General features: G+C 43.3%; 1 protein-coding gene across 2 annotated transcripts; it reads right to left on the minus strand.

Annotated features, from left to right (window-relative positions):
* Positions 1–3,952: 3,952 nt before the first annotated feature.
* On the minus strand, positions 3,953–12,995 carry PCNP (PEST proteolytic signal containing nuclear protein). Of its 2 annotated transcripts, none has more exons than XM_058018456.1 (5): positions 12,902–12,995; positions 9,329–9,549; positions 7,370–7,444; positions 6,857–6,912; positions 3,953–5,927 (listed from the first exon to the last, which is right to left on the minus strand). In XM_058018456.1, exons 1-5 carry the CDS (start codon positions 12,954–12,956, stop codon positions 5,798–5,800), a joined length of 537 nt encoding a protein of 178 aa, XP_057874439.1. In that variant the 5' UTR covers positions 12,957–12,995; the 3' UTR covers positions 3,953–5,797. The 2 variants fall into 2 exon arrangements, with proteins under 2 accessions (XP_057874439.1, XP_057874440.1); XM_058018457.1 differs by lacking the exon at positions 12,902–12,995 and adding an exon at positions 9,573–12,720 and having other exon boundaries at positions 9,329–9,497.
* Positions 12,996–13,896: the final 901 nt, after the last annotated feature.

Consider the following 13,896-nt stretch of genomic DNA (forward strand, 5'->3'; position numbering starts at 1 on the left):
TTGCTCTTTCAAGAAACTTTCTTTTTCTCTGGGGAAAGAAGGTGTTGCAGATTGCTCTGCAGTATTTCACTTTCCACATGCAGACAGAATCTGGCCTGGATAGTTCTATTAACACCTGGTTTTTAATTCTTGCCTAAGGCCCAAAGAGTTCCATTGTATGGGGAAAGGAAACACACTGCCCTCCTGAATTGTGTCAGAATATGGCTGTACAGGAGCACAGTGCTGATGAAACACTGTGTGTATTGATACTGAAATTGCTTTGGCTGCAAGTCCTCGGGTGGGTGAGGTATCTGCTCAGCCCCTGGTAACCAGCTGTAACCATTCTGGTTTCTATCAGACCTTATTTCTCTTGACTTGGGTGTACAACACTGCACCCCACAGCAAGCACCAGCAAGCACTTCCATCTCGGCTCTGCCCTGGGTGGGTATTTGAGAAGGGGTTGTGGTGTGGAGCTTGTCCTCCAGTGGCACTCTCCTGGCTGAGGGATGAGCTGTACAGCTGCCTCCAGGTCTGGGAGCAGTGTCCCGTGCCTTTCCCTTTTCTGTTACAGGAGCTTCAAGGCAGCACTGATGTTGCAGAAAGCCTGATTATCTCCTGTGCTTCATCCTAAGGGAACGCTAGGAGCTTTTAACCCCTCTGTGAGCCCCTGTGAGTAACCAAGCTAGGTCTATAATTAAAGAAAAGTGGGGGTTTCAAAAGGCTGAGTGCTGAAGGAGTAAGGTAGGCTCTGTGGAACAAGTACTGCTCCACAGGGTGCAACTACAGATGCACAGCGGCCAAGTGATGCATGGGCAATATTTTGCCCCTTTGTTTCCACAGGAGTTACAATCATGTTGTTCCTTGCTGTTGAAGGGAGCACCATGAATTTCTGCAGCACCAGTGTATAATGCTAACACTCAGGAGCCACTTACAGCTGTGGCCAACAACGTGGTGAAACCCCCCCAGCAGCTCTTAAGCGAGGCCTGTGCTCCTGCAGAAAAATTCCAGCTGCTGCAGGCAGAGGCCCCTGGCCACTGCAGTCACCCTCCAGTGCAGGGCTCTTGGGGACCACCATTACAAGTCTCCAGTGACCTTTGAAGGACTTAGCAGAAAGGAAGTTTTTCTTGTTCCCAATGGAAAAGTTCTGTGCTGCAGGCTTTGTCTCTCCTGGGGGAACAAGTGCCCCCCAGCATTGCTGAGTTAGGTGGTGCTTTTAGAGGTGGAGTAGTGCAAGCTCTTCTTGTCATGGCTTTAAATTTCACATGTGAACAGGACTGTCACACCATAAGTAAATAACTAAAGCCCCCTTTAGGCCCATGTTTCACAGTTACCTGTTCTGTGCCTGCAGCTGTAGAGATGGCAGCTGCTGTCAGTGGGGACACTTCTGTCACCAAAGCACTGCTGTCATTCTGTAACATCAGCCAACACCTGACATGCAACTACCATCTTTACACATTAGGGGATGCTGGGGGAGAAAAGGAGAGATGATTACATTTTTAATATAACTTGCATTAACTTTAGATTAATAACTTGTACTCCCAGGAAAACATCAATATGGGCTCATGACTTTAAGTTTCAGTGGAGCTCCTCCTACAGAACCACAGAGACTTTCTGCATATCCATCTCATCAGGAAATCCAATCCCAAGAAACAAATTTAAGAACTGAGCCATATGCCAAGCAGAGGTTTTCCAGACCATGTTCCATGAATCAGGAAGTCCATGCTCTGATTACCAGCCACCCTGAGGGTCAGCTGCTGCTGGAGTGCCCAGACATCACAAAGTGCAGAGGTTTTGGCAGTAAATCCTGGGCTCCCACCACTGCAGACTGCTAAATGCAAGTTTGCAAACACAAATGGAACATGCTGTGTCCAGAGTTGAAGTGTAACAAGTTGATGTTCCCAGCTTTTAATTCCATGGGTAACTATGCATCTACCCCCAAGCAATGGCTCCACATTATTAAACATGAGCAGCTTTCCTAACTAAGTACTATATAAGATGCCAGTATTTCAAAATTAGACAACAGTAGTGAAACAGTAATGAAACCAGAAGAAATAAGGGATGTGTTAATAAGATAAAGTAAAATAGCAAACTGTTAATTATCCAATAATGTTTATGGTGTTCTACTGAGTCATGACAGAGACACTAGACAACAAATTCTGGTGAGTTTAGAACATAACCTTCCCTTTTGTAGCTTAAGAGCAGAACTACTCAGCATTCCTCAACTTGTAGTTATATAGGGAATTCAAAAAAGCCAAACCTCTTTGCAGAACACCCTTTAAGGCTACCAAATTGACAAAAAGCTTTCTTGAAACCCTGTAGTTTCTTCAAACAGATTTATCTTATCTTACAGCAACCTATTCAGAGTTCTAGTGACACCAGTGAATTCCAATAGTTTAAAACCTGTTTGCCTCTTCAGGGAACTGAAGTTGCCATTTTCTCAAAAGCTGACTTTTCCTCCCAAGCCTCTTTGGAAAGCCAGCTTTGGTAAAGCCACTGGCAGCACATGGAGCTCAGCAGAGTCCAGTGAGTTCTGACAAAGGGGTGCTCTACAACCTTGCAGCCGTGGAGATGAAGCTCACCCGGCCCCATGGCAGCTGTGGCTGCTGCCTTGGTGCTCCCAGGAGCACAACTGCTTTTGCCAGAGCTCAGTGAATACCAGGATTGGGTCATCTCCAATAGGGCACAAGCTGGGAACTGGCACCCCTCGGGTACTTTAGAGACAGGCTGGGGACTCCTTCCTGCTGATCAAATCTTCATTCTGAGAAGCTTCAAAGGAATGAACTCAGGTGAGGGGCCACACCCAGCACTGCCTGAAACATGGCCAGCAGCAGCTCACTGCACTGTTTGGTGGGGCTGGTTTGGTTTGGGGTTTTGGGAGGGGACTTTTCTTGCCTTTTGTTTTTTGTTTGGTTTTTCTGAGGGGAAGAGGTTGTTGGGCTTTTTTATTATTTTAATACAGTTAGATGAGTTTGGATCTGTTTGCAAGGCAGCAGGCTCAGAAGAGCCCAGCTGCAGAGAAGGTTACTGGGTAACTGCTCACACCTTCACCTTGTGCCATCAGTGTTCTGCAGGCTGCTCAGGTACCATTCCTGCTAAGCAAGCAGGAGCCCCACGGGACAAAACCACACAGGCTGGCATTTCAACCACTGCCAGGCACACACTGCGTGCTGGACTGAGCAGTTCAAGGTCTCAGCACACCTCCTGGAAGCATTCAGCTAAATCACATCATTTATCATGAGTTTCAGGATTCTTGGAACATCCTTACAAAAAAAAAAAAGCCAAGTCAACTAACAACAACAACAAAAAAAAAAAAAAAAAAAAAAAAAAAAAAAAAAAACCAAAAAAAACACAACAAAAAAAAAAAACCTTAAAAAAAATCACACCAAGAACAACAACAAAAAAGGGGTCTCTGCATGTAAAAACATGACTACTCCAACATTCACCTTCATGGTATTGTTCAGATCAGTCAGTTTGTTCTTGCAAGTGTCAGACATTGAACAGCAGCAGACAAATCTAGCTTGCTTGGCACCGAGTCCTGAGGAGACTGAGGCAATCCTGACGGATTTGCTCCCAAGCCCAGAGAAGGAAGAGAACACTTGCCCTGGGTGAGGCAGGATCACTGCTCACCTTCAGCTGAGATACAAAAGTTTCTGCAGTCTCTCACAGGGTCCAGGATTATTTGACTACAGAACCAAGAAGATAATTTTTGCTCTCAGTTGCATGGAAAGTATTTCATAGCATGTCTGCTCTTCTGCCTAGCAATTTCCTAAATTATTTTGAAGAACAAGGAGATTCTGGTATGAACATCTACTTCAAAGATGTGAAAGAAAGTAGTGGTAGGTTAATTAAAACAAGGAATAGATCTCTGAGTCATTCTTATTTGAAGTTCTGTTTTGCTTTGTTCCTATACAAGTGGTTGATATAGCATGAACCAGCTACTGAGGAGCACAAGAAAATAGCTATTCACTATGGATTACCACTATCTTAAAGGGATTTATTTAGACAAACATAACCACATGTGATGAAAATAAGTGAAAAGTTTGTCTTGCCTAGTTCCAGTAATGCCCAAATTGGTTTTGGAAGTCCTGAAAATCAGTTTTTAAAGTGTGTTTTAAATAAACCAAGTATTTCTGCTATGGAAGAAAAATAATGTATACATTTTTATGTTAAGTTTATAACAAGGCTTTTAAAAGAAAACAGTTACAGGTATTCAACTGCATCAGACTTCAAAAGAAAAGAGATTACACATACAATACAAAAATACAAAAAAATATTTTTAGAACTTACAAACTCAAAAGTCTAAGTGGTCAGAGCTTTCCTAAAATAATAATAATAATAATAAAAAAATACATTTCAAGATGCACTTTCCTTTCTGCACTTGCAAGTTCAACTTTAGCAAGAAGACAGTTTTAGAGGCAGGATGAAAGCAACTAATGTATTGAATGCTACAACCATTTTCCAGCTGAAATTTAGTGTTGACACTATCAGGTATTGGAGTTTAAAAAGAACTTTATGCTTATTTGGGGTATGGGAGGTGCTGCTGGTGGGGCAGGTGGTGCTATTGCTGTTCATAATGTTCTATTTAACCAGTTCTGTTAATAAAATGTTTTCACAAATACACAATCTAAATTAGACTGAAATTTAGATGGCCATTGCTAGCACTGAAATCCCCCAGCACTGTCCTGCAGTATGGAAGCTAAGAAATAAACTGACCAGATTCATGTCACTGCTGAAAATCACTGCAAAAGGAAGACAGGCAGGAAAAGGTCAAGTTTTATTTCTGAAGCTGATACTTGTTAGAACATCAGGATTGCAGATGCAGCTTTCTTTGACCTGATAGTGTCCACTGAGGTCATAGGCATCAAGGCATTTTGTCTTAAATGGCAAGACAGGGAAAGTGCATCTTAGATATTTCATACTTAAGCAGTGAGTTACCGATTTTTGGTGTGGCTTTTATTCCTTCTAGGCATAGTAAAGAAAAATATTTCAATCAAAGGTGAAGCTTAATGTACATTAGCTCATATTTTTGGTGGTGGCTTTTGTGTACCACTAGGAAATGCTAACAAGCACTACTCAAGGCTAGTGATTTAAAAGGAGCACACTGAAAATACTGATTTACCTTTGTAATGAATATTCTTTACAGACTGTATCTAATATACAGACAAGGCCCATTTCCTTAGGACAGAACAGGCCACTGAAGGTTACACACCCTACATGAAGTTTTAAACAAAATCAGAGCTAAGTTACCAGAGCCACTCAGAGCAACATAATTCCTATTTGCAGAGACTTAACAAAAGGTGACTGCAGGGAGAAAAAAAATATCCAAGTTCTTACTATTTCCTGTGTAAGATTATATTCAAAGTAATAGTCCAGTAACACTTCCTAGTACAAGACAATGCTCACTCTCTTTAGCAGAATTCATAGGAGTCAGCTGTTTCTCCTGTTATGAAGAGGGAGCCAGAAGTGAGAATGCAAGAGCATTCAATTTTAACCTGATTAAAGAGACAGTAACCTTTTTCATCCACCTTATTTAATCACTGACAAAAAAAATTATCTTAAAAAGGTACCACTCCAATTTCTTTATTATCTGTAACCTTTTGAAACTAATCACATGAACTACAAAATTAGCAAATGCCTTGAAATCTGTATACAAAACATAAATTACCTCTAATTTCAAACTCATTTATTAGTGTACCACTCAAAGTCTTAAAAAAGTGGCTCCAAAGATAGTCTCATACCATTCTTAAAAAAGGAAACTGTTCCTTTAATGTTACACCCTCCCCTCCCCCCAAAACACCCAACTTGTAATCCACATCATTTAGTTATTTTCTTGGTCATGGACATTTCCAAGATGAGATTTTATATTTCGTTCCCATAGCTTCTGGTTGTCAGAAAATCCATGCTTTCCTTTATTGAACGAATTTGGTCCTGCTGAGGTTGGTGTATCCCTGTGAAAAGTGAAACAAGAGCAGTTGAGAAAGCCAGCTCAACTACAGCAGACTGCGCCATGTCACACTGAAAATGCCAACTTCAAGCCCAGTCTGCCATCTACCACATAAATTTCCTTCTGTGACATCAGGAGCCCTCACTATTAGCAACTGTAAGCTGGCCACAGAAGTGATCTGTACCCAGTATGTCAAAATACAGCAATGAGATGAGGCAAGAGAGGACGTGGCAGTGGCAGTAACTGCTGCCAGCTTCGAAGATTAAGAAACTGAGGATCTAAATTTGTTACTGGAGAAAAAAGAAAAACCACCAAACTAAAGAACTTTCAGAGTGACTGACTTTAAAAGCAGTCTATCATGATTAGCACCTCTGAAATACAAATTCTCAAAATTCATCCCTAATTTAAGTGAAGCCTCCTCTGAAAAGATCCCTACTAATTTTAGGACTGGTCCCTTACCATCTCAAATCTGTGACAAGCAGAAGAATTACATTATTTATTTTAAAGTAAAGAAGCAATTCTTTGTCTTTCTGAGAGATGATTCTTATCTTCAACTTGCACATGAATTTAAAAATGTGATCAGACTACCTACTTCAAGGGAATTTATAAAAGGGAGAACCAGGAAAATACAAGGTAGAGACAAACAGGAATTCCTACCTATTACAACAAGTTAAAAAAAAAAAAAGAGTTTCTATTTAATGCAGACTCAATTTCTTCCTGAAAAGATGTAAATAAGATTCAAAGTTCAAATGCAAATGTAGTACTTTTAGCCTGTGGATGACACGCTAAAATTTGAAAATCTTGTTTCTGGAGAAATGTTCCTTTAACCTATGCTGCCTGCTTGTACTCTCAAAGCATGCTCAGGATGTGCCCTGAGCCGGGCAGGGGTTCCTCACTGGCCCCGGTCCACAGCAGAGCTCAAAGCTGCCCTACCTTCCGATGTTCTTCATGCGCATCTTGGCTTCGGGGGGCATCTCCTCGGGCTCGCTCTGCGGGGACAAAGGAGGTCAGAGCCTGACAAGGACACACCGGCTGCACTCTGCCCTGCAGGACAGCCAAGGGATCTGCACACACTGCAGGTCCTACACAGCTACAGGACAAAACACAAACTCCTTTGTTCAGCTCCATGACAGAAGGAGCAGTAATATGACAACAAAATATTTAGCAAACCAGAAGCACAACTTTCCTTTGCCTCCCCCTAATCAAGCCTAGAGAAAGCAAGTATTAATTCAAATTATGCTGTGCATCTTATTTTCAGGGAGAAGTTATCAACATTTTAATGATTTCTTGAACCAACACAGAGCTATTGTGCATTCTTAATCAGAGCCAAAAGAGATGCTTCTAGGTTGAAAATTCCTGACATTTATGTTAAGAACCATAAATAACCCACTCTCCCTGCCTACCACACCAATGGTATTTTGTGCTCATCACTGGCTTATTACTCACATCTTCATCTTCGTTGAAAGCTGCTGCTACAGAAAGGGTTTTTGGAGCCAGGGTTGGAACAGGCTCTTTAGGCTTCTGGAAAAGACAAAATGCACAAGTAACATTAGTCTACTAATTCAGAAAAGCTACCCTTGGCTTTTTAAGTATTTTGGTAAAATTAAATCAAAGATCTTCACTGAAATGGGCAACCAGGGGAAAAGTTTTTGTCTGAATCAAGCACATGAAGGATTCTCTAATGACAAAGGAAAATGACTGCTCATTGATGTGTGATCACTCTGAGCAGCAAGCTGAGCCCTCTCATATTACAACTCCCCACATGCAGGTCTTCACTTTCTAGCACACTGCAGGGGTACTCAGCCACTGGGGCATGGCATGAACGATTAAAACAGAACCTGAACAACTTGTGGTATTCAAAATTTTACTGTGTCACTACTTCCATTATTCTTTTGGGATATTCTTATCCATCAATGTCAGAAAAAAAAGAGTAAGTTTTTTTCTTCTATTTTAACAACGTGACAGCTTTCTGGCTTAAAACAATTCTATGCTTTTAAACTACTATCAGTATCTAGCACAGTCTGATTAATATAAGTTCCTTTAAAGACTATTTATTTTATTTCTAATTTTTATTCCTCTATTTAAAGTGGAGGAAGCTGTCAAACTCACAACTGCTACATGTGCTACAACAGTGGTACCAAGAGTTACTTCAACACCACTGAGAAAAAAACAAATAGCTAGTAACAGATTGCTACTATAGTACTAAATCAATCTCATACAGTGCTTTCTGCATTTTACTGGTAATTCTTTACTACACACTCCTAGAAGCTGCTACTGCAGCAGAGCCCTTATGCAACTGCCTACAGCTGTTCCTCACTGATACTGCACAATTCCACACCATTTTTAAAGTGCCCAAGGAATGGGGAATGTCCTAGGGGAGCAAAAATGACTGAGGAGAAACAGGTAAATTTCAGCACTGTCTGTCACCCACTAAGCTGAGTGAAGCAGAAATCCTGAGCCAAATTTATTGCCACTTAGGACATGAGAAACTGAAGCATGCCAGAGGCCCAGAGAAGGAAGCCTTGTCCATTTTCCCAAAGTCTGAGCTGACCTGGCTGCATTTATACCCTAGAATGCTGCCAGCCCACATCTCCTTTCCATGTCAAAATAACAGAGCACCCTTTTAATCCTCTGCAGGTTTCTAAAATGCTGTCATTGCAGTGCAAGCCTTTCATGATCACAGTTTGAATTTGGTGCAGATAGCTACTTACAAGGTATCCATCACAGTGACATGTGGGAAATGTAAATGAACTGTATTAAACAGAGAGGCAGCCCTGCCTTGTCCTTGGCCAAGCCCGGGGAGGACTACTCTGGAAGTACAGAGTCATCAGATTCCCATCTGAACAAGCACAAGGATACCTTGTGCTGGACAATCAAGGGGATCAGAATTCTTAGAAACCTATGTAACAAAGCTCCATCACTTGCATTTAACACAAATAAATCACACTGACCTTGCAAAGAACAGGCAAAGTCATGGAAATATGCTACAACTCCCCATGCTAAAATAAGATCTTTGGAGTGGAAGACAACCTATTAAGCTATCTAGATGCTTTCTTCCATCTTTAAGCATCCTATGCAATGAAGCTCCCAGCACTCATTTCAAAGTAGCCTGAACTGTTTAACAAGTCTCCTCATTTCCCTCAGGAAATTACTGATTTATCAAATCTTATTATAAAATTATTCTGCATGTTCAAAGATCTACAGTTCATTTCAATCAAGGCTTATGATTCCTGAGACTGCTGACCTGTTATTAATCACCTTGAAGTACTTACACATGCACGACCAGCTGGCCAAGTTAGGCTTTACCCAAGTTACCCCCACGGGAATTCCAGGTTTCCTCTGCAAGGAAGCCTCCTCAAAGCACTTCCCTTTTCCCTAAAATGAAAAGCCCCTCAGTAAACTTACATTTGCTCCCAGTTTGATGGATATTGCAGATGCCTTCTTTGTTGTCTGACTGCCTATGGCAAATCCAAACTTGGACATTTTGGCAGGAGCAGGCTTTGTGGCGAAGTCTTCAGCTTCTTCATGAGCTGCCCGTTTCTCTGCGCTGCGACTCGAACTTTCTCCTCCATTACTGGAAGAAACAGTCTTAGTTTTCACAGGTTTTTCTGCCTCTTCTTCAGGTCCTGGTGAAGTCGAAACAACTTACCAAGATGAGCTACTTTTACTGAGCAGATTGATGGGAGCAGCAACCTCAAAAAGCATTATACTCTGGGTGCAATAGGTAAGGTGTTTTTAGTGACAGCAGTTTCCACCAATGTATATTTAGTGGACAGCAAAACACAGAGAGGAGAAGAAACTGCAAGCACTTCACTACTTGTAAAGAACTTCTTGTATGAGCCAGGAAAACAATCTTGAAGCATCATCTCTTTATTTAGTATGGAAGTCAAATTTCATGTAGTAAATTAAATGTAGATGACTAACTCTTTTTAAAAAGTTTTTTAAGTTGCCACAGATAAGCTTTCATAATTGGAATCCCAATTCCAAATCTAGAGCAGATAATCTAAGGTAAAATTAATTCTACTAAATTTCTACAAAATCATGTCCATGCCAGTCTCTAGGCTTGTCTGGCACAACCCTAAAACCATGGGAGTGCCTACAGTGAGGCCAGCTGGCTCAATCATCTTTCAAGTCACTGCTTGTCCGCATCTCATCTGTGATAAATCTGCCAAGCTCTGCTGAGCAAGGAATCAGCACTAAAAAAGCAAATACATAGATTTCCTCTTTTCTGCTTCTGTACAGCCATGGAAAACACAGCAGCTGAACAGTGATCCACAGAGAAAAAACATTCAAGCAACACTTCCATTCCTATAAAACCAGCTTCTTCAGCTACACCAAGGGACAAAGGTGTCCTTGGAAAACTCACACTGAACAGAGTAAATGCTTCAGCAAAAAGACACTGCCCTGCTGCTGCCATAAGCAAGGCACTGCAGCAGCAGGAGGGGGAAAACAAACCCACACTAAGGAATGGCCAGGGAAGTGCTCACAGCAGCAGTTTAAAGCTACTGGAGCCAGCACAGGTTCCTCATCACACCAAATGCAGAACAGCAGATTCCGACCATCGGGGGAAAAGCCCTTTGCACTGCTAATGCAAAAAGCTGCTAGGTAAGGTGGAGCAATGGGAGAGAAGAAAGTCTGAACTGGGGGCCAACAAGATTGTAGCTCTGAGAAAAAAAAAAAAAAAAGAAGCAAACAACATCAGGAAAGAGAAAAACTAGGGACTCAATCTATATATATATATATTTGCCTGCTATTTCCCAAATCAGAAGCAGCAGAATATACCAGTTCTACCCCACTCTTCCAGGTATCAATAAGTGATTGAAACCAAAATGGATTTATCATTCCTGGCAGATCACAAAAAAAATGTAACTTTAATCAGTTTGACTGTATTAAAAAATTAGAAATTTGATCCAGAAAATATAGATATAAAAATGCAAAACAAAGGAGGAAAGAGAAACAACCAAAATTTACACAAGTGACCTTGGGTAGTGGTGGCTGTCTTAGCAGAGTTTATCAAACAGCAGTCTGCAGAGACTATGAGAGCATCCTCATAGTTAGTGCATAAAACCACATCAAACAGTGCTCCAGGTGCAGCCTCAGTACACTGGAGACTGGTTCAAGGCTAGGCAGAAGATTCACTGGCCCTAAAAATGCTGGAATTGCAGAGCTAAGTCTTCTTTTCCATAATACACAAAATCCACAGCAGCCAAAATTCAGGGCACAGGGAACCAGGGCCTAGGCTAGTGCTAGCTTGAAGGTTACTACACTATGCTTACAGCTTACTTCTTTAAAGAGCAAATTTCAAATACTGCTGGGCACGAGATGAAGCTAATACAATCCACCCATGTCTGTTTTCTCACCAAACCCTAAAGAGCACCTCTCTCAGAATCAGCTCCTAGCAGCACTGCATTCTGAGTGTCATTTCTACTGGGCTTGCCAAAGGATGAACTCCAGACTGCTGAGAGAAACACTGGCTGTTTGTCAAAAGTGTCAGGGGCACAGGACAACTGGGGAAGGTGGGGAGGGAGCTGTAGTGCTGTTGGATTTCTGCAGGAAACAGAAACTCGGGCATATTAACCATTAAACAGGTCTCCACCACCTCCCCTGCCAGCCCATAGGTATATTCCAAGATCTCAAGGCTGCTTTATCATTTCCTGCAGGTCATATTTCACCTCCAGAAAGCACCAGCACTATTTCCAAAGCAGACTGGCTAGTGCCCATCCCATGGATTGCAGACATGAAAAGTTGTCCTCCTTCACAGCCAGTTTTACTCATGTGAATCACCGAGCCACAGGAGGGGACACTTCCACAGCCCAGGTGGCTCAGGTGACAAGAGTGACAGTGCCAGCTGCACAGCATTTCAGGATCTGCTGTCCCTGGGAACAAACCAGTCACAGCTAAATTCATTTTCAGATAAGCTCCAAAAGCTAGGAACTGCAAATTGCTTTCAGAAATCCTCAGGGAACAGCTATTCTTCCTTAGGGCCAAGGTACCTCAAGTCATTCAGATCATGTTTCAGCACACAGGACAGCAGGAATTACTGATGGGCTGATGCTGTCCAGTTACTGTATTACTAACACAAAAAAACACCCAATACCACCACCAAAAACTAAAAACCAAAAAGCCACCAAAGCCCAACAGAGAACCAAGAGTCAAGGAACTATCTAAAATCAATACTCTTCAAATGTCAGCGATTATGAGAAATAACATTCAATGTTAAAGCTATCCTGATTGGTTTACAAGCCTGATTTAATTTTTCACCAGATCTAAGAAGTGCCCTCTCCTTACACATATATGAAAACAAACAAAAAACCCCACTAAAACCCAACTAAATAAAAAAAAAAAAAAAAAAAAAAGGAAATACACCAAGAAAGAAAAGCTTTATCTTTGCAAAGACATTGTTCTCTCAACTTTAAGGGAAGAAAGAAGAAAAGAAACATTAAAATTTTCGAACCAAATACTGCAGAAATTACAGGAATGTCCAGTAATAATATAAATACTGTAGGACCAAACAGCAAACTTACAGATTGTTGCCAAGCAAAAAAATCCCCAAATGCTTAAAAGAGCAATTAAAGAATATTCACTGAGAGTGAACATTCATTTATAAAAAATGTACCAGAATTGCTGTAAGTTAATCTTTAAGGCTCTATCTTCATCCTTGCAGACAGCAACAGTCATATTTCTCTCAGAACACGGAGCAAGTACTCCGTGCATTTTTACGAGAGAGAAACAGCGCATTTGCCCGGACAAGGAGCAGCGGGTGTGTTTTTATACCAAAGCGCCGGCAGAGCTGAGCCCAGCAGGCGCCACTGGCCTCTCCCCAGCGCAGCCCCCTCAGGCCCAGGCCACCCACTCTCCCCGCAGGGCCGGGCAACTCACGGCCGGCTGAGGCACACCCGGACCGCCCCACCCCCGCTGCACCGGCCCAGAGCCCGTTCCCACCCCACAGCTCCGCGGCGAGAGGCGCTACGTGTTCACCTCCTGCGGGCTGCGGCCGCTTCGCCTTCTCCCCCTCGGCTCTGCCGTCCGCCATTTTCCCCCGCCTCCTCCACCGCCTCACGCGCCGCGCACGCGCGCCGCTCGGGCCCGCCCCCGCGAGGCCCCGCTCGCGGCCGGGCCGGCCCCGCCCCTGCGGCGCGCGGGGATGGCGCGGGGGGAGCGGCGGGAGCGCGCCGGCGGCAGCGGGAGCGCGCAGAGCGGCGCCCGTCTGAATGGCGGCCGTCAGGGCCCGCCGCGCACGGGGGCACGGCTTCCGTTCCCTCCCCCGGGGAAAGCGGGGGGAACAGAGCCGCCCCCCGGCACTGCCGGCATCGCACCCTCAGCCTCGGCGTCCCGGGGGTGCGAAGGAAGCACGTCGCTGCCGCGCCCTCCTCGGTGCGCGTGGTTTAACGATGCCTGCCGTGATTCACAAACAGCATCGCCTCGCTGCCTCCGCCGTGGGTACGAATAGCTAAAGCGGGTGGAGGTGGTGCGCCAAGCAGGAGCCGGTGGTGCCAAGCAATGGGACAAGAGGCAACGGGCAGAAACCGAGGCACAGAAGTTACACCTGAACATGAGGGAGCAATTCTTTCCTTTGCGGTGACCGAGCGCTGGGCAGGCTGCTCAGGGCAGCTGTGGAGTCTCCCTTACTGCAGATAATCTTAAGAGCCATCCAGATGCAACCCTGTGCTACCGGCTCTGGGATGACCCTGCTTGATTCGGGAGTTTGGACCAGCTGAGCACTCTGGCCCTTTCCAACCTACCCAGTCAGTGATTCTGTGTGAAAAATGCATGTATTTTATGATTGGCTTTTTGCAAATATAAAATGAATATTATATGTGTTCTGTTAGAAAACAATGCTGTATTAATTTTCTTAAATACTGTGTTAAATATAGTTTTACGTTATAAAAATTGTTAAAATAGCAACTATGCTATGTAAGATGCTTTGTTTAAAAGAAAGGACTTGCAGCGAGATAGCAGCCACAGGACACCTA

Source organism: Melospiza georgiana, chromosome 2, assembly GCF_028018845.1.
Source record: "Melospiza georgiana isolate bMelGeo1 chromosome 2, bMelGeo1.pri, whole genome shotgun sequence".
Taxonomy (NCBI): domain Eukaryota; kingdom Metazoa; phylum Chordata; class Aves; order Passeriformes; family Passerellidae; genus Melospiza; species Melospiza georgiana.

Bases quoted from the DNA above. Each gene is read 5' to 3' on its own strand.
- PCNP (XM_058018456.1), bottom strand. From the start codon at position 12,956: ATGGCGGACGGCAGAGCCGAGGGGGAGAAGGCGAAGCGGCCGCAGCCC. The intron at 6,913-7,369 runs GTGAGTAATAAG...TTGTCCCCGCAG, and splicing joins CTTTCAACGAAGATGAAGAT to AGCGAGCCCGAGGAGATGCC. The intron at 5,928-6,856 runs GTAGGGCAGCTT...CACTTTTCACAG, and splicing joins CGCATGAAGAACATCGGAAG to GGATACACCAACCTCAGCAG.